The sequence below is a fragment of the Odocoileus virginianus genome, chromosome 19 (assembly GCF_023699985.2).
Source record: "Odocoileus virginianus isolate 20LAN1187 ecotype Illinois chromosome 19, Ovbor_1.2, whole genome shotgun sequence".
Lineage (NCBI taxonomy): Eukaryota > Metazoa > Chordata > Mammalia > Artiodactyla > Cervidae > Odocoileus > Odocoileus virginianus.
The window spans coordinates 9,753,575-9,774,572 of NC_069692.1; the positions used below are offsets into that span (position 1 = coordinate 9,753,575).

At 38.7% G+C, this 20,998-nt stretch overlaps 1 protein-coding gene across 1 annotated transcript in view; it reads right to left on the reverse strand.

The window, feature by feature from the left end:
* The window catches only part of ME1 (malic enzyme 1), a 197,130-nt gene that overhangs the window by 100,336 nt on the left and 75,796 nt on the right, over positions 1-20,998 (reverse strand). The window contains exons 4-5 of the mRNA XM_070449842.1: positions 8,497-8,572; positions 5,357-5,518 (exon numbers count right to left, since the gene is read on the reverse strand). Of these exons, the coding sequence (XP_070305943.1) occupies positions 5,357-5,518; positions 8,497-8,572 (238 nt within the window). The remainder of the gene's footprint in view (positions 1-5,356; positions 5,519-8,496; positions 8,573-20,998) is intronic.

Genomic DNA, 20,998 nt, shown 5'->3' on the forward strand with positions numbered 1-20,998 from the left:
CTATGGGATGCAGCAAAAGCAGTTCTTAGATGGACGTTTATACTGATACAAGCTTCCCTCAGGAACTAAGACAACTCTCTAACAACCTAACCTTATACCCAAAGGAGCTAGAAAAAGGACAAAACATCCCAAAGTTAGTAGAAGGAAAGAAATCATATGGGTCAGAGCAGAAATAAATAAAATTTGGAAACTTTAAAAAAAGACCTATGAAATTTAGAGCTGGGTCTCTGAAAAGGTAAACAAAATTGATAAACCTTTAGCCAGACTCATCAAGAAAAAAAATCCCGAAGGTCCAAGTCAATAAGGTCAGAAATGAAAAAGAAGTTACAACAGACACCACAGAAATACAAAAGATCATAAGAGACTACAATAAACAAATAAAATGGACAACTGAGAAGAAATGAATAAATTTCTAGAAATGTACACTATCCCAAGACTGAATTTGGAAGAAACAGAAAATGTGAACAGACCTAACACCAGTAATGAAATTGAATGAGTAATTTTAAAAATTCCCAACAGATGGCTTCAAAAGTAAATTCTACCAAACATTCAGAACAGATTTATACCTTTTCTCTACAAACTATACCAAAAAACTGCAGAGGAAGGAACACTGCCGAACTCCTACAAGGCCAGCTTCAGTTTGACACCAAAATCAGACAAAGCTATCACAAAAAAAAGTAATTACAGGCCAATATCACTGATGAACACAGACGCAAAACTCCTCAACAAAATAGTAGCAATCTGAATCCAACAATACATTAGAAGGGTCAGACACCATAATCAAATGGGATTTATCCCAGGAATGCAAAGATTCTTCAATTTCTGCAAATTAATCAGTGTGATATACCACATTACCAAACTGCAGAATAAAAACCATATAATAACGTCAATAGATGCATTAAAAGCTTTTGACAGAATTGAATACTCATTTGGGATAAAATTCTCCAGAAAGCGGCCATACAGGGAGTTTACCTCAATATAATAAAGGCCATATGTGACAAACTCATAGCCAACATCATTCTCAACAGTGAAAAGCAGAAAACATTCCCTCCGAGACCAAGAACAAGACAAGGATATCCACTCTCACCACTTTTATTCATCATAGTTTTGAAAGTCCTAGCCATGGCAATTCTACAAGAAATAAAAGGAATTCAAATTGGAAAGAAAATAAAACTGTCACTGTTTGTAGATTAAATGATAATATGCATAGCAAGGGGACTTCCTAGGTGGCACTAGTGGTAAAAAACCTGACTGCCAATGCAGGAGACCTAAGAGGCACAAGTTCGATCCTTGGGTTGGGAAGATCCCCTGGAGAAAAGAATGGCAACCCATTCCAGTATTCTAACCTGAAGAATACCATGGACAGAGGAGCCTGGCAGGCTACAGTCCATGGGGTCACAAAGAGTTGGACCCACTGAACAACTTAGCACATACATAGCAAATTCTAAACGTGCTATCAGAAAACTACTAGAGCTCACCAAAGAATTCAGTAAAGTTGCAGGATACAAAATTCACACACAGAAATCTCTTGGATTCTTATATACTAACAACAAAAGATCGGGAAAAGAAATTAAGGAAACAATCCCATTTACCATCACATCAAAAATGATAAAACACCTATGAACAAACCTATCTAAGGAGGTAAAAGACAGAAAGCTGCAAGACCCTGATGAAAGAAATTGAAGATGACATAAACTTATGGAAGTATATAACATGTTCATGGATTAGAAAAATTAATGTTGTTAAAATGACCATTCTACCCAGGGCACTGAATAGATTCAGTGCAATCCCTATCAAAATACCATGGGCATTTTCCACAGACCTAGAACAAACAATTTAAAGTTTTCTCTGGAAACACAAAAGAACTCCAACAGCCAGAACAATCTGGAGGAAGAACAGAGATGGTGGAATCAGGACCCCTGACTTCAGACCATATTAAAAACCATAATAATCGAAACAGCATGACACTGGCACAAAAACAGATGCACAGATCAGCTGAATAGAACAGAGAGCTCAGAAATAAACCCCACATACTTATGGTCAATCAATCTATGACAAAGGAGGCAAGCATATGAAATGGAAAAAAAGACAATCTATTCAATAAGTGCTGGGAAAACTGAACAGCTACATGTAAAAGAATGACATTAGAACATCATACACAAAAATAAAATCAAAATGGATTCAACACCTAAATGTTAAGACCAGAAACTATAAAACTCCCAGAAGAAAACATAGCTGGGACACTCCGACAAATCATAACCATGCTTTTGAATCTGTCTCCAAAAGCAAAAGAAACAAAAGCAAAGATAAACAAATCAGATCTAATTAAACTCAGCTTTTGCTCAGGAAATAAAAGCATCAACAAAGCAAAAAGGTGACCTGCTAAATGGGAGCAAACATTTGCAAATGACCAATAAGGGGTTAATATTCAAAATACAGAGGCAGCTTACATTAAAAAACAAATAACCTGATTAAAAAAAGGACAGAACTGAATAGACATTTTTTCAAAGACATACAGATGGCCAACAGACACAGGAAAAGATATTTAACCTCACTAATCATGAGAGAAATGCAAATTAAAGCCACAATGGGAAATCACCTCACACCTCTCAGAATGGCTATCATCGAAAAGACCACAAACTACAAATGTTGGCAGGATGTGCAGAAAAGGGAACCCTCATACACCACTGGCAGGAAAGTAAATAGGTGTAGCCCCTATGGAAAATAGTATGAAGGTTTCTCAAAATACTAAAAACAAAATTACCAAACGGCCACACAATTACATTCTGGTTATATACCTAAAGAAAACGAAAACACTTAGCTGAAAAGATATATGAACCTCAATGTTCATAGCGTTATTTATGATTGCCAAGGTTTGGAAGCTACCTAAGTATCCACAAGAGACGAATGGATAAAGAAGATGTGGCATGAGCGAGTGTGCACACACACACACACACACACACACACACACACAATGGAATATTACTCAGCCATAAAAAAGAATGAACTTTTGCTTTTTATAACAACTTGGATGGACTTGCAGGGTATTATGCTAAAGTGAAAGTCAAATAAGTTTGACAGAGAAAGACAAATACTGTAAGATATCATGTATACGCTGAATCTCAAAATAAACTAGTGAACATAATGTAAAAGAAACAGACACAGGTATAGAGAACAAACTAGTGATTATCAGTACAGGAAAGAAATGGTGTAAAGGACAATAGAGGGATAGGAGATTAAGAGGTCAAACCTACTATGTATAAAATAAATAGGTTACAAGGATATATTGTATAAAACAGAGAATATAGCCAATATTTTATATAATAATAACTATAAATGGAATATAACCTTTAAAGATTGTGAAACTGAATTACTACACTGTACACTTGAAACTTACATAATATATAGTAAATCAACTATACATCAATTAAAACAAAAATAAAAACAAAACCCCTAAGGTACTCAGCAAAAGCATTTCTAAGAAGAAAGTTGATAGCAATATATATCTACCACAGGAAAAAGAAAAATCTAAAACCATCTAAACTTATACCTCAAGAACTACAAAAAGAAGACAAAACAAAACCCAAAGAAGGAAAAAATCATAAAGATCAGAGCAAAAATAAATGAGAGACTAAAAAAAAAACACAGAAAACACCAATGAAACTAAGAGCTGGTCCCTTGTAAAGATAAACAAAATTAATAAACCTTTAGTCAGACTTATCAAGGAAAACAGAGAAAGGGCCCAAATACATAAAAGCAGAAATAAAAGATGAAAAGTTAAAAAAAGAGACACCACATAAACACAAAGGATCATAAAAGATTACTATGAACAATCATATGCCAATAAAATGGACAACCTATTAGAAATGAATAAATTCTTAGAAATTTACATCTCCCAAAAACCGAACCAGGAAAAAATACAAAATACTAATGACTTATTATAAGAAATGAAATTGAATCAGTGATAATAATAATAAAAAATCTCAACAAATGAGAGTACAGAACCATGAGGCTTCACAGGAAAACTCTATAAGACATTTCAAGAAGGGTTAACACCTATCCATCTCAAACTATTCCAAAAACTAGAAGAGAAAGGAATCCTTCTGAGCTTATTCTAAAGGCCACTACCACCTTGATATAAAAAATAAGACAAGGATGTACCATACAAAAAAAAATTAATAGCTAATGTCACTGATGAACACAGAAACAAAAATCCTCAACTAACTATTAGCAAAACAAATTCAGTAATACATCAAAAGAATCAAACACCACAACCAAGTGAGATTTATCCCAAGAATGCAACTACGGCTCAATATCAGCAAATTAATGTGATATAACATATCAATGTGAGATACCACATTAACCAATTAAACAACAAAAAAAATCATATTCATCTTGACAGATGTCAAAAAGCCTTTTAACAAAATTGAACATCCATTAATGATAAAACCTGAACACAATGGGTACAGAGAGAACACACCTTAACATGATAAAGATCTTATTTGATGATGACATTCTAGGCCTAGGTTTGATATCTGCATGCAACTTTTAAAAAGTCTATCTTAACTGACCATTATTTTTCATCTCTAATTCAGAAAATTCTACCTTTAATTTCTACCATCTATCACCCATGTGTGTGTGCTCAGTTGTCTCAGTTGTGTCCGACTCTTTGAGACGCTATGGACCGTAGCCCGCCAGTCTCCTCTGTCCATGGGATTCTCCAGGCAAGAATACTGGAGTAGGCTGCCATGCCCTCGTTCGGGGGCTCTTCCAGACCCTGGGACTGATCCCACGTCTCTTATGTCTCGTGCACTGGCAGGCGGGTTCTTCACCACTAACGCCACCTGGGAAGCTCATGTATCACCCACAGCTAACCCAAGTATTACCAATTACAGATGAGCAAAATTATGCACTACTTAATATATAACTTTAAGATTCTATCAATGCAGTAAAGAGAAATGCTAAACTCCAAGTAATCTACTGCAGACTTCAAGATATCACACTGACTATACTTAATATATTTCTGCCTAGTATAAAAATAATAATTTTTAGAAAGTAACTATGATACCCTAAAGTAAATTATATACTCTACAGAATAATGGGGTGAGTGCTTACTAAAGGATAATAAAACACTAAAGAAGCTGGTAAAAGATTATCCACATTATAGAAAAGAAGAAAAGGAAAGGAAAAGAGAATGAATAATTTTTCTTATAAGAGTTGAGGGATGGGTTTGAGGAGAGAGAAAGAATCAAAAAGAAAAAAGATGAATTTCATGAGGTTTCTAAAATAATCTCAAAATGCAGGAATGGTACTACTTTTTAAGGTGTGTAACTGTTACAGACTTAAAAGTGTTTACCTCATTTTCCGTTCCCACGTCCAGCATGACAGGCAAACATTGTTGTGGGTTCATCCCTCCACAAGCTGTATACAGAGCCAGTTTACCCACAGGGATGCCCATCCCATTACAGCCAAGGTCTCCCAAGCCAAGAATACGTTCTCCATCAGTCACCACAATAGCCTCAAGCAAAAAGAAAAACATATTAATAGATGTTTGCAAATCCTGGGGCATAGTTCCTACTCTCTATTTCTGAAGTTAAATATTTATTCAATGAAATACTAAGCTGTCAGAAAACATAAATGATGGACATGATTTTATATGATCATAAATGATGGAAATGATTTTGTATAATCATTAAGCGTAGAAGAGTGGGGAATGAATGAAAATGAATGAAAACATTCATTTTAAATATTTTTAAAATATATACATATGATCAATTTGATTGTTTAAAAATAAAAAGACAAGGTATGCCCCTAAAGATTCAAAGAACTCAAAGAACTCAGTCTTCAATCAGGAGGAGTACGTGGGCAGAGTACAGGTAAATAAAAAGCTCAAACTGGGAAATAAAGTGAAACTTACGACAGCTTGGAAACTGTTCACATCCATTTTGAATACCATTAGAGGAGAGCCCATGATTAAATAGCACATAATTGCTGAGGAGTCCCCAATGCTTCGATCTTTAGTTTATGTATCCTCCTAATTTCACAACAATGCTGATTCATCCTCTTTAACTCTTATTACACTGGATACTATTCTACCAAGAACGGTCTATTGCTATTCTTAACTGACAGAGTATTCCTAGACATTGGTTTTTTTTTCTTTAGTTTATTTCTAATCTAAGTTTATTGTAGTTTATTTCTAATTTCAGTTTATTTTTATATCTAAAAAGCATGCATTTTAATCACATGGAGATTTTAATTTTAAGTAATTTGTTGTCTATCAAAATTAATGGATCTATCATCTTTATTCTGTAATTCAGAGCCATTATATGAATTTAAGCAAAACCAATTTTGTGAGACAAAATTTATTAGATTTTCTACAAACTACTACACCTGTCATATCCATTGAGCCTAGAATAAAATGTCAGTTATTTGACTTTGGATAAACTGATGAATTAAAGCTTCTGTTTCTGTATAAAAAATGGGAATTAAAAAAGGTACTTTTCAGAGTAGATGCATGAAATTAGGAACCAACTGTGTTTTGCTCACCTCCGTACACCAACACCTAGCACAGCACGTGGCACATAGAAACGATCAACAAGCATTAGTCAATTGAATAGATCTATGATTCAACACTGAAGAAGGGAATGGCAAACCACTTCAGTATTCTTACTTGAGAACCCCATGAACAGGATGAAAAGGCAAAAACATAGGACACTGAAAGATGAACTCTCCAGGTCAGTAGGTGCCCAATATGCTACTGGAGACCAGTGGAGAAATAACTTCAGAAAGAATGAAGAGACGGAGCCAAAGCAAAACAACACCCAGTTGTGGATGGGACTGGTGATGGACGGCCATGAAATTAAGACACTTAATCCTTGGAAGCAAAGTTATGACCAGCCTAGATAGCATATTAAAAAGCAGAGACATTACTTTGCCAACAAAGGTCTGTCTAGTCAAGGCTGTGGTTTTTCCAGTAGTCATGTATGGATGGGAGAGCTGGACTGTAAAGAAAGCTACGCACTGAAGAATTGATGCTTTTGAACTGTGGTGGTGAAGGAGACTTTGGAGAGTCCCCTGGACTGCAAGGAGATCCAACCAGTCCATCCTAAAGGAGATCAGTCCTGGGTGTTCATTGGAAGGACTGATGTTGAAGCTAAAACTCCAATACTTTGGCCACCTGATGTGAAGAACTGACTCATTTGAAAAGACCCTGATGCTGGGAAAGACTGAAGGCGGGAGGAGAAGGGGACAACAGAGGATGAGATGGTTGGATGGCATCACCGACTCAGTGGACATGAGTTTGAGTAAACTCCGGGAGTTGGTGATGGACAGGGAGGCCTGGCGTGCTGCAGTCCATGGGGTTGCAAAGAGTCGGACACGACTGAGAGACTGAACTGAACTGATGATTCAATACAATGAAATCATGATATACAAGAACTTACCACAGTACCTGATACATTACAAATTCTCAAAAAAACTGTAGGCATTAATACTATTATTATCATAAAGACTAATGAACAGAATCATAGCATTTTAGAAGTAAGGGGGAATTTTGAGTATATTCAGTCTATCCCTCTTATTTTCTATCCCTCTTCTATCCCTCTGAAGATCAGAAAACTGAAATAATTTGCCTTAGGTGATTTATCTCGTTAATGTCAAAGAACCAAGACCTGAGTGTTTACTTTTTCTACCACACAACAGTGCAGAATATATACAAAAATTTTTGAGACCTTTTCATTTAGTTTTCTATTCACCTATATTATGCAGCTCTTAAAGAACTGCCTTAAAAGTAAATACATGGGAGAGGAGGGTGAAAATTATATTTGCATATTCCATAAAGCTGAACTCTGTCAAATTTTCCACGTCTCATTACAAAGGGTCAATATGTTAGGCTGTTTTGGAGGAGGCAACTTGAGACACCAGCATTCAGTTCCCACCACCACCACATACTACTTTGTAATCCATCTGGGCCTTCCTTTCCTCATGGAATTACCATGATACTAAATACCTAAGTTAATCTAGATAAAGTGTCTCACTTAGAAAGCTACCAAATGTCAGATACAACTGTTATTCTGTTTTCATTAGCTTCCTCTCTCCCAGAGGAAGTCCCATGAGATACTTGAGGTTACCATGATAAAGAAAATGAATTAACAGATGTTCTTTTGCACACACTGATTCTTCTAAGTAGATGATCAATTACAGAAGAAATAAGAGTTTGCTTAAAGAAATTCAGGTACTATGTCAACATTTTTTTAACACTTATCATCACTTACAATAAATAAAGAAATACTAAAAAATTTGGCAGAAATAAAGGGAAAACTTAGACTCTAGATGGTATCAAGATAAAATTAATCCACTATGCAAAAATCAATGGGATATAAATTGAAAAGCTAGAGAATGCTACCACTACCTAGTATTGTGAAAAGGGTCAGTATGTTATGCAACAGGAAAAAGAACAAATGTGCCACAGTGGGAAAAAAGTGGTAACTAACTTACCTTGATGACATCTTCTGGCCATGCATTAAGAACGGAAGAAATATGTCCTCGGTCATGGATACTAATAAAGAGACCTCTGACAGGAAAGAAAAAAAGAGTAATTTTAATTTACTTCAGACTTGTCAAACTATCAGGAAAGTTTTTTTAAATTTTTAAATCCATTTACTATATCTCCAAGCTGGTTTTAGAAAAGGCAGAGGAACCAGAGATCAAATTGCCAACATCCGCTGGATCATCAAAAAAGCAAGAGAGTTCTAGAAAAACATCTATTTCTGCTTTATTGACTATGCCAAAGCCTTCGACTGTGTGGATCACAATAAACTGTGGAAAATTCTGAAAGAGATGGGAATACCAGACCACCTGACCTGCCTCTTGAGAAACCTGTATGTAGGTCAGGGAGCAACAGTTAGAACTGGACATGGAACAACAGACTGGTTCCAAATAGGAAAAGGAGTATGTCAAAGCTGTATATTGTCACCCTGCTTATTTAACTTCTCTGCAAAGTACATCATGAGAAACGCTGGGCTGGAAGAAGCACAAGCTGGAATCAAGATTGCCGGGAGAAATATCAATAACCTCAGATATGCAGATGACACAACCATTATGGCAGAGAGTGAAGAACTAAAGAGCCTCTTGATAAAAGTGAAAGAGGAGAGTGAAAAAGTTGGCTTGAAGCTCAACATTCAGAAAACTAAGATCATGGCATCTGGTCCCATCATCTCATGGGAAATAGATGAGGAAACAGTGGAAACAGTGGCTGACTTTATTTTTCTGGGCTCCAAAATCACTGCAGATGGTGATTGCAGCCATGAAATCAAAAGACGCTTACTCCTTGGAAGGAAAGTTATGACCAACCTAGACAGTATATTAAAAAGCAGAGACATTACTTAGCCAACAAAGGTCTGTCTAGTCAAGGTTATGGTTTTTCCAGTAGTCATGTATGGATGTGAGCATTGGGACTATAAAGAAAGCTGAGCGCCAAAGAATTGATGCTTTTGAACTGGTGTTGGAGAAGACTCTGGAGAGTCCCTTGGACTGCAAGGAGATCCAACCAGTCCATCCTAAAGGAGATCAGTCCTGGGTGTTCATTGGAAGGACTGATGTTGAAGCTAAAACTCCAATACTTTGGCCACCTGATGAGAAGAGCTGACTCATTTGAAAAGACCCTGATGCTGGGAAAGATTGAGGGCAGGAGAAGAAGGGGACGACAGAGGATGAGATGGTTGGATGGCATCACTGACTCGATGGACATGGGTTTAGGTGGACTCCAGGAGTTGGTGATGGACAGGGAGGCCTGGTGTGCTGCGATTCAAGGGGTTGCAAAGAGCCCGACACGACTGAGCAACTGAACTGAACTGAACTATATCTCCATTTTTACCTATAATTTTTATCAAAGCCATTAAATGTATTTCCATTTTTATCAGTAATATTTACCAAAATTACTTCCTTAAACAAATAAGGGACAGGAATCTTATAAGTAAGGTTATTACTTGCAATATTATTAGTTACCATATTAAATAATATATTGACATCTACAATAAAGGCAGGTTAATCTTTATAACACATATTCTTAAGTATTTTTAACATTCCCAGTTTTTATACATAGTTTAAATAGCATTATCATTTCTCCCATAGATTAATTTACAGTCTTCATTAAATAAGATAATACATGTAAAAGCACTTTGAAAACCAGCATGAAGCAGATGTACAGAAGCATTTTCACTGTATATTCCATTATTACATATTTACAGTGTGAAGAGGGGACCACCTATAGGAGTGGGCTGAAGTGACAAACACATGCTGAGCAGGCCTTTCATGTGAAAATTACCTATGAAACCCTGATACTGAGTCCCCACCAAACCGAGTTTAAGATTAATCCCTCTATCCAAAACTTTAGTCTTTCTTGTCCCCTCAATCCTCAATAATTCAAGTCAGATGCTAAAATTAATGTTGTTAACATCATTAAGGCACTAAAATTGCTGTTAATATCATCATTGATGTATTAAAGATAACATCATTGTTATTATAGATAACATTATTAACACACAACCTTGGATTGTTTCTTTAAGGCAAGAAGAGCTAACAGACCCCCAAGCCACGGACCACCTGGCCAGAGAATCCAAATCAGAAGCATCCTGACACTGGAAACCATGATTAAGGAATGTAGTTAAACGTAAGATGATGACTGACCCCAGCCTCCGTTCTTCCCCTTTAAAAACACCCAACTCAAAGACCAAGCCTACCCCCACTCCTTTGTTTGGCTTCCTGCAATAAACCCTTTGCTGCAAACTCCTGCTCCCAGAGCTCAGCTTCACTTGATTCTTTGCTTTGTGGTCTCAGCTGTTTGTAACTCTGTTCTTCACTCTCAGTTTTAACTCTCAGTCTTTAACAGTGCTCTCCTATGGCCTCCCAATTCCTATGAAAGCTTAACAAGGAACTTTAAAAATTAAAGTAAAACATGTGCAGACGTCTAAATATTGCAGCAAAACCACAAATGAGTGAACAGTCTTTGGCACATACCAGTCAAACAGGCCTGCAAGAGTTAAACAATCTTGGTTATTCTTTAGCTGTTACTACTAATAAACACTTGTAGCTAAACTTGTCCTTCACAAAGCTATTAATAATTACTCTCTGACTCCATATAGATTACACTCTGCACCTGGCATTCTTCTCCCCCTTCATTCTGTTGTACCATTCTGATAGCATTTCAGAAAGAAGGTCACGGGCTGATAACTTCAGGGACACCAGACCCAGTTGCTGAGCTGCATGATCTCAGCTGTGGCCACTTTGAAACTCCGCCAAAGGAAAAACAAAATACAAGATCTTCATTGCTTTGAGCCTTATCACCTATCCACAGACTACAAACCCCAGGATATAACCTCTCTCTATTCCCAGGAATGGGGAGCACAGTCCTTGAGGTGCTAGTCTGCTGTGCATTCCACTTTGCCAAGAAAAGATAAAGCCATTTTTCTATTTCTTCCAAACTGTTTCGGCATTTTCATTCGACACCAGTGGACAGGGGGAGGTCAAGATTTTGGCAACATTAACTTTACTTACAAGTTTTGCTGTAGTATCATTAAATCCAACTCAAATGCAGAGAGGCACACACAACAAATGCACAATCTGAACAACTGTTTAAGGCCACCATCCTTCTACTCTGTCTCTTTCAGAGCAAAACCCCACAAAGACGTGTATGTTCTTACTGCCTTCATATCCTTACCTCCCAGTCTCTTTTCACTGTTAATTAGGCTTTTCCTCCGCACTTCTCCCCCAAAACAGCTCTTCCCAAAGTCACTGCTGACAGACATCTGATAAAGACAAAGGTCAGCTCTCAACTCTCACCCTCTTCAATATCCCAACTGTGACTGCCCTGGCTTTCAGGGTCGCATCCACAGTGAAGATTTTCAGATGTCTTCCACCAAGACCACTCCCTGGGGCTCCAAACTGTAAATCTAACTAGGTACCTAAGCCCTCTCATCACTCAGACCTCAACTCAAACTGGAGTTCCTCAGACAGGGCTCTTCCGATAACAGCAGTCCAAGCAGCACCTCCACTGGAGTATTTTTACCATTGTCATAATACCTTTATGTCTCTGAAGTTCCCTTACCTATTTTCTTATATGTTGGCCATCTGTCTCCTCCCTGCCACTGCCCACAGCCTCCCCGCTCACCCCCACCGTCCAGGACACTTATACACACAAAGCAGCAAGTTCCTTGAGTAGAGAGGCTCTGTTTTGCTCATATTTATAAGCCCGATGTCTATATTGACACATAGTACCCGTATTGGCACATAGTACGTGTCCAACAATATGTGCTGATGTCAAAGTGCTGAAAAAAATAAACCTTCCAAGTTAAAAAAAAAAGGTTTTAAGTTCAGAAAATATGAAGCAAACCCAGACTCATACTGACTTGAGTAATCCAAAATTATATTATGATAGTAAGTAACACAGGCAGATGACTGATGACCATCTGATTCAACAAAAATATTAATTTACCAAGTTGGCACTAAATTACATCCTCTTCTGTTTATTTTTTGCTGTTTCATACGAAGTTATTTTCCTTCTCCAGAATGATTATAAGCTCATTATAAATTATATATTTCTTTTGGAACCCTGTCATATCCAAATATGCAATCAACGAGGTCTCAATAAATAACTGTCACATTTATAGGAAATATATTTGGACAAAGAAGGCAACGCTGTTGAATTATCTAAAATGTTCTTGGCAATGTACATTAAATAATGTTTCTTGGGAACTTGTTAGATAGCCAAGGTTTTCCAAGTAACAGTGGTCTCAGGAAACAGCATCTTTGTTTTAAACGAGAGAGACAACGAATATACTAAAATTTGCATCAGTTAAATGCCCAAGTTTATTGTACAAACATATGAGTGCAACTTCAGTGAGAGAGCCATCTGAACACTTGTAACAATCTCTTGCACTTGGCAGATTCATTTATGCAAAAGTGCTTACTTTTGGAGAAAGCTCAAAAAATGAAGAATCTGTAATGTCCCACCAAAGTCTAGCATTTTGATAGAATAATTTGTAAAACTTCCTGGAATGTCTCCTTGATGAGAAATTTAATAAGATGTCCAAAAGTGTGTCAGCAAAGACTCATGCTTCCTGGTATAAAAACTGGAAATGAAACATTAATCTCAACATAAATATACACATTCATAAAATGAAAAGTTCAGACAAGAAAATAATCTGTCAATGATATTTTTTAATGAATGGGATTACAATAAACATATTTTCTTGGTCCAAGTTCTTAATTCATCAATTTATTTAAAATACTTATTCTTGATTCAAAGCATATTAACCATGCCAATTAAAATATTCATACTATTGTGTCTATTTCATGTTAGAACTGAGACAATTTAAAAATGCGGATCATTTTTTCTCAGATACGCACTTCAAACTTTTCTCATAACCTCTGATATTGTATATATTCCACTCTCAAACAGATCTGTTAGATAAGATTCTTACTTCATGTTGTCTCACATAACATCTCTCATGAAATTAATTTCATATCAAAATAGAGTTCATTTCTAACATGCAACTTTCTGTGGTAACCAGACTTATATATTTCCTTATGGAAATGAATTCATGACTGCTCCTGACCCAGAGGAGGAAGCAATCATTCTACAGTTTTCAATAGTAATGCTCTCCTACAGAAGCTGAAGAAATTTAGACCCTGTACTTTTCACAAAATTTGAATTTGCATTAGTGAGCCCCAGTAGCTAACTTAAAGTTGAGTTACTCCAGCAGGTCTGGGCTAATGAGAAAAAAAATGTGCCCACAAAAGCTGTGTTGTGCTGTGCTCAGTCATGCCTGACTTTTCCCAACCCAATGAACTGTAGCCAGTCAGGCTCCTCTGTCCATGGGGATTCTCCAGGCAAGAACACTGGAGGGCGTTGCCAAGCCTTTCTCCAGGGGATCTTCCCAAGCCAAGGACTGAACCCAGGTCTCCCACATTGCAGGCAGATTCTTTATCATCTGAGTCACCAGGGAAGCCCCATTATACTGCAGTGGGTAGCCTGTCCCTTCTCCAGGGGATCTTCCTGACCCAGGAATTGAACCAGGGTCTCCTGCATTGCAAGCAGATTCTTAACCAGCTAATTCAGATAAAATGAAGTTTCCTACCAGGAGAGACCTAGGATAAAGATGCAGAGTTAAGAATCATATGCCTGGAGTTGAAAGGAATAAAAGAGAAAGAAGAGAAGGTCAAGGAGGAAATATTACAAATTATACCTCTTCTAGAAGATTAGGATGACTAACAAGAGTCCTTGCAAAAAAAATCTAAGACAACTAGTGTTTCTGAAGCCATAGGAAGTCACAGGAAGACAATGTTAAGAAAGGTTGGAACAAGAAAATATAGGCACATGAAAAGATGCTCATCATCATTAATTATTAGCGAAATGCAAATTAAAACTACAATGAGGTACCAACTCACACAGGTCAGAATGGCCATCATTATAAAGTCTACAAGTAACAAATGTGGGAGAGGGCATGGAGAAAAGGGAACCCTCCTATACTGTCGATGGAAATATAAATGGGTGCAGTCACTATGGAAAACAGTCTAGAGGTTCCTCAGAGAGCTAAAAATATCACATGGTCCAGCAATTCAACTCCCAGGCATATATCAAAACAAAACTATAATCTGAAAAGATACAACACTAGTGCAACAGCACTAGTCACAATAGCCAAGATATAGAAACAACCTAAATGTCCATTGACAGATGAATACACACACACACACACACACACACAGACTTCCCAGGTAGTGCAGTGGGAAAAATCCATCTGCCAATGCAGGAGACACAAAAGACATGGGTTCAATCCCTGGATTGGGAAGATCCCCTGGAGGAGGAAATGGCAATACGCTCAAATATTCTTGCCTGGAAAATCCCATCAATAGAGGAGCCTGGTGGGCTATAATCCAAGGGGTTGCAAAAAGTCAGACAGAACTGAGCATACACACACAATACACACACACACACACACACAATGAAATATTACTCAGCCTTAAAAAAGAATGAAATAATGCCATTTGCACCATCCAATGGACGGACCTAGAGATTATCGTACTAAACAAAATTAAGTCAGAAAGAGAAAAACAAGTACTATATGATATCACTTACATGTGGAATCTAAAATATGACACAAATGAACATATATACAAAACAGAACCAGACTCACAGACATAGAGAACAGACTCGTGGTTGTCAAGAGGGAAGGGCTGGGGGAGGGGAAGATTGGGAGTTTGGGATTAGCAGATGCAAACTATTATATATAGACTGGATAAACAACAAGGTCCTACTGTATAGCACAGGAAACTATAGTCAGTATTCTGTGATAAATCATAATGGAAAAGAATATGAAAAAGAATATGTGTACATAACTGAATCACTTTGTTGTAAAGCAGAAATTAACACAATACTATAAACCAAATATACTTCGATTAAAAAGTTTTTTAAAAGGCATGGGTTAGTATTAGTCTCTCCTTCAGAAAATACTTAAAAGAAGTCTTCTAAATATATGACAAAAAATTGTTTTTTTTTTCTGAAGTATTTGCAAGCTAAGTAGCCAACACGATCCCTCATCATTACCAAATAATTAAGTGCATTACAAACAAAAATATTCTGCTGCTGCTGCTGCTGCTGCCAAGTTGCTTCAGTCATGTCCAACTCTGTGCGACCCCATAGACGGCAGCCCACCAAGCTCCTCCTTCCCTGGGATTCTCCAGGCAAGAATACTGCAGTAGGTTCCCAGTTCCTTCTCCAATGCATGCACACATGCTAAGTCGCTTCAGTTGCGTCCGACTCTGTGCGACCCCATGGACAGGAGCCCACCAGGCTCCTCTGTCCACAGGATTCTCTCGGCAAGAATACTGGAGTTGCCATTTCCTTCTCCAAAATATTCTGCTACATAATTATAATTACAATCAGAAAATTAATACTGATACACTGCTATCATGAAATCTTCAGACATCATTCACATTTCACTATACCTCCTTCATAACAAGAGTCCATTGTATTTTAGTTGTCATGTTCCTTGGTCCTCTTCAGTCTGAAACATTTCCTCAGACTTTCCTTGACTTCCCATGACCTTAATGCTTTTGAAGTTACAAGTGTTTTTGTAAACTGTTCTATGATGTAGGTTTGACTGGTGTTTCCTCATGATCCCATTCAAACTATTCATCTTGTACAAGAATACCCCAGAAGTGATTCTAGCTGCTTCTCCTTGCGTCCTTTCAGGTGGAGCCATTCCTGCTTTGTCCCATTATTGATAATGTTCACTTTGATCATTTGATTAATGTGACATTTTTTCTCTTTGTAATGAACTATTACCTTATGGGAAGATTCTTTAAAACGGAAAAAACTCTGTTCCTCCATTCAACTTTAAATTCATTCATATCACTGTGGACTTGTGTTTATTATTTCATTAAATAAGTTCTAATCCGTTGCAAACATTATTTATTTAATGCTTAAAATGTCCCATAATTGGCCCTTGGGAGCCTCTTCAAGCTGGTTTCTATGTCCTTTTGACACATCCCCATTATCCTTTGAGCACTTCCTTATTTTGTGGGACAGGATGTTCCAAGCTCATCTTTTGCTTATCCTGGCCCAGCCCTGGAATCAGTAATTTTTCTAAGGAGTTCTGATTCCTTTTCTGGCAGAGAACAGCATTTAGATCTGAGTGCTGAGTGTGCTCCTTGTTACTGGGGTGTCACTGCTGCCAAGCCAACTCAACAGAGAGAATTAGAGAATATATGTGTGTACATACATACTTCTTACATCCTTCCCAGGAGACACTAATGGTAAAGAACCTGTCTGCCAATGCAGAAGATGTAAGAGACACAGGATCGATCCCTGCTTGGAGAAGATCACCTGGAGGAGGGCATGTCAACCCACTCCAGTGTTCTTGCCTGGAGAATCCCATGGACAAGAATGGCGGGCTATAGTCCATAGGATCACAAAGAGTCGGCCATGACTAAAGCAACCTAGCATGCAAGCATGCACACATACAGATATACACACACATATATATTTCTATAACTATACATTCATCTATCTATACATTGCAAACCATAAATTCACACTAATACCTCCAATTCTACCACCACCACAGGATTCATCCTCGTGTTCTCCCCCTTGGTTTTCCCATTTGAGACAACCTTCTCCTAGAGTAAGAAACTGCACTCCCATAATGCTTTATACATTTCCTTACTTGATCAGCCTTCTTGTATGAAATCAATCCTGTCCCCTCCCTGCGTACAAGCCCCATTTCCCTCGCCAAGGCTCCAGTCTCTGAAGTGGGCAGCCCTCCCCCACAGATGGCCCCTCTGGGGCTCTGACACCCGGTGCTGGACCATTCTCCTACCAGATCCTCCCTTCCACCTCGCCCTCCACTCCTTCCAGGCTCCAAAACCCTTTGCTGGGCCCCCCAGGCCTTTTAATCACAGACAGGAGGAGCATGAAGCAGAGAAAGGAGGCAGCCTGACTGCTGCTCTAATTTTTGAGAAGCAGAAAAAAACTGGTGATGGAAATGCAAAAAGAAGCTACAATTATCCACAGCTGCTGGGGAAATACCAACCTAGATCCCATCTTTACCGATGAAGGGTTTTTATTCCTTTGCGTGCATGTGTGCGTGCTCAGTCACTTCAGTAGTGTCCGGCTCTTTGCGACCCCATGGACTGTAGCCCACCAGGCTCCCCTGTCCATGGGATTCTCCAGGCAAGAGTCCTGGAGTGAATTGCCATGCCTTCCTCAAGGGGATCTTCCCGACCCAGGGACTGAGACCAGGTCACCCAAGTTGCAGGCAGATTCCTTACCATCTGAGCCACCAGGGAAGCTCTTTTATCCCTTTGCTTATCATAATTGCAGAAGTTAGTTTCTTAATTTCTTATCTTTCACTTTTGTCATTGTTTTTCATGTATTTATAGTAAAACAAGTTGATTTTTCCATCAGATTTCATACATTTAATTATACAAAGTCTTTCCTCATCAATCATGTTCCTGTATTTTAATTTTTTTTTTTTTTTGGTTTGGTCCAGTTCTTTTTTTTTTTCCAGTTTATTATTATTTTTAAAATTTTACTATATATTTATTTATTTTTGGCTGTACTGGGTCTTTGTTGCCGAGTGGGTTTTTCTTCAGTTGCGGCAAACTGAGGCTACTCTCTACTTGCAGTGGGCGGGCTTCTCACTATGACAGCTTCTCTTGTTGCAGAATCTGGGCTCTAGGGCATGCAGGCTTCAGTCCTTGCAGCACATGAGTTCATAGTTGTGGTTCTTGGGCTCTAGAATACAGGTTCAGTACTTGTGGTGCATGGGCCTACCTGCCCCACGGCATGTGGAAGCCTCCCGGACCAGGGATCGAGCCTGTGTCTCCTGAACTGGCAGGCAGACTCTTCACCACTGAACCACCAGGGAAGCCTTGTCTGGTTCTTTGAATCTATCTGAAATGTCAGTACAGCCTGTTATATGAGGATGTAATAATCCATATCGTACTTCTCCAAATATCGCCTCTTCTGGTATAACTACCCTTTGACTTCATTAATATCTTTTGTCTTTTGGTCCCTACTTTAATTTTTTTCCTCTAAATTAGCAGTCTGTGCTGATTGAAAGTCCTTTATTCAGCTAGATTTTATCTGTTCTGCCAACCATTCTTAACTCCCTAGCCTTTTTGCTCTTTCCGTCACACCCTTGCAGAAAACCACTAAATCTAAATCAATCCATCTGCCTCCTCTTTCCCTCAAGCCCTGCCGCAGAGTGCTGTTTGAGATAGGAGCTCAACCAAACGTGTTAGATCCACTAAAACCTCACAGCCTCCCCATCGTCCGCCAGCTCCTCACAATTCAGCATGACGCCCGCGAGGACCTTCTACTGATTACTCTGAGACTGACCACAAGAGCTACATCCCTGTCCCCACCGCTCTACACGCTCATCAGACTCACACATCATTTTTCACTCGGAAGACAAAATAGAGACTTTCAGCTGTAAGCTCTCCACCTAGAAACCTCCTCCCATTATTCACTATGCGTCAGTGAATAAGGCCCCAGGATCTCTGTCCTCAAGCCCAGTTTGTCCTCACGCTGTCACTCCCGGACCACTTCCTAGTCTCTTTCACCATCTCCTAAGGGCTTATTTAGCCCTTAAGTGCTGGCACTCTTCAGGCTAGCAACAGTTCTCTTTCTCACTCTCATGCCCGGTGAAGGTCTAGGGACCCTGCTTTGTTCCCATCCTTGGACTCATTTTCAAGGTTCAATTTGCTTCAGCAGACGTCTGCAGAATATCTGATCTGTTAGCTTTATCTCCCATATTTGGTCCCATCCTTTCCTCTTGGCATTTGCTCAACTAGTTCAGCTTGAGGACAATCTCGTTTCCAACTCTGGATCATCTTTAAAGGACTCATTTAGGCCTCCCTCCAATGCCCCCAGCTCCTCTTCCCACTAGGCCAGCTCCTAATTGCTTATCACAGACCATGCAAGTGTTACCTCCTCTTGGAAATATTTCCTGACCAACATTCGGGCTGAGCTGGAATGTCTCTAATCCCACAGGCCCTTGCTGCTTTTCTGTAACATAACACTTTATCATATTGTCATATAATTTTTCACTTTCCTATATGTTTGTCCTATTAGATTATAAACTCTTGAAGCCAGGAATTCTGCATGGCTCATAGGAAAAAAAAAGGAAGGAAGCAAGGAGCTATAGCATGTAAGTCAGGAGAAAAGGGAAAGTTAGTTTAGACATGATTTGGCACAAGCCAACCCAAAGTTGGGAAAAACATTATAGCAAAAACTCTGGGCTAGAGAACACGCAGGTGCTGTGTGGTCGATGTATATAATTTTGGGGGTCTTCTGAAAATGACAAGGTCAAGGAACAGACAAAAGGAACCACAAATTATGGGGAAAGTCCCTGGAAAAGTACAGTACCAGAGCCAATGCCCAGCTCTAGGACTTGGAGTACTTGCTGCTAACAGACCTGCCACGTGAATTCTTAGCGTCAACCTGGGGGCAAAAGGTTTTAATGATGGCAAAAGACTTAAGAAATAATGAGAGAACCAACTGATAGCTTCAGAACCACTACGTCTGAGGGAGAATCACAGATTATCATAAGATCACATCAGGTACATAAGGTGGTTTAATCACCTTGGGCTTCATTCTGGTTTCACTTAGAAATAAAACTAGGATGAGGTGGAGTCTATAGGTTAGGAAGGACCCAGGGGAAAGTCAGGGGCCTTCTGATTGAACATCAATTTATGATTAAAGTAAAAAACTTTTTAATGGAGGTTAGAAGAGAAAGGTAGATTTCCAATTTCATCTGGTCATCCACTTCCAAAAGTAAGAGTTTTGAGATGTTTGTTTTATATATAACATCCTATCACTGCTAACATGCATGACATTTTTCATTGCATAACTATTTGATTTTGCTTTGCAATGATAATCTTGTGAATTCATTTTGCTTACTGTAGACAATATTTAAAACTCTATTTTTAGTCTCAGTCCTCCTGAGGAGTGAAAATTAGTGTGGTAGACAGATTTCTAAGATGGTCCCAAGATTTCCCACCCCCCTGATGTTTTCACATCCTCAATCAGCCCTAGGACTGTGCATGGACTGTACTCTGAGTAAATGACACTGGAAAGTACGGCTGGCGGGTTATTCAGGGGGGTCCACACTCTTAAGATTTCTTTAGAGAATTTCTCCAGCTGCTCAAAGAAGGGAAAGTCAGAGGCTCAAGGAGTGAGAAGGACTCCAAGCACTACTGTGAATTTAGAGGACACCAAGTGGCAAGGAATAATAGTTATGTCCAGCAGCTGAGAGCAGTCTCCATCTGACAGCCAGCATGGAAACGGGGACCTCAGTCCTACAACCGCAAGGAACTGAATTCTGCCAACAAGAGACACCTTGGGAGCAGATTTTTCTGTAGGTCCCCGGAGGAGTACTCAGTCTGGCCAATCCCATGATTTAGGTTTTCTGATACCCCAAACATAGACCCAACCACA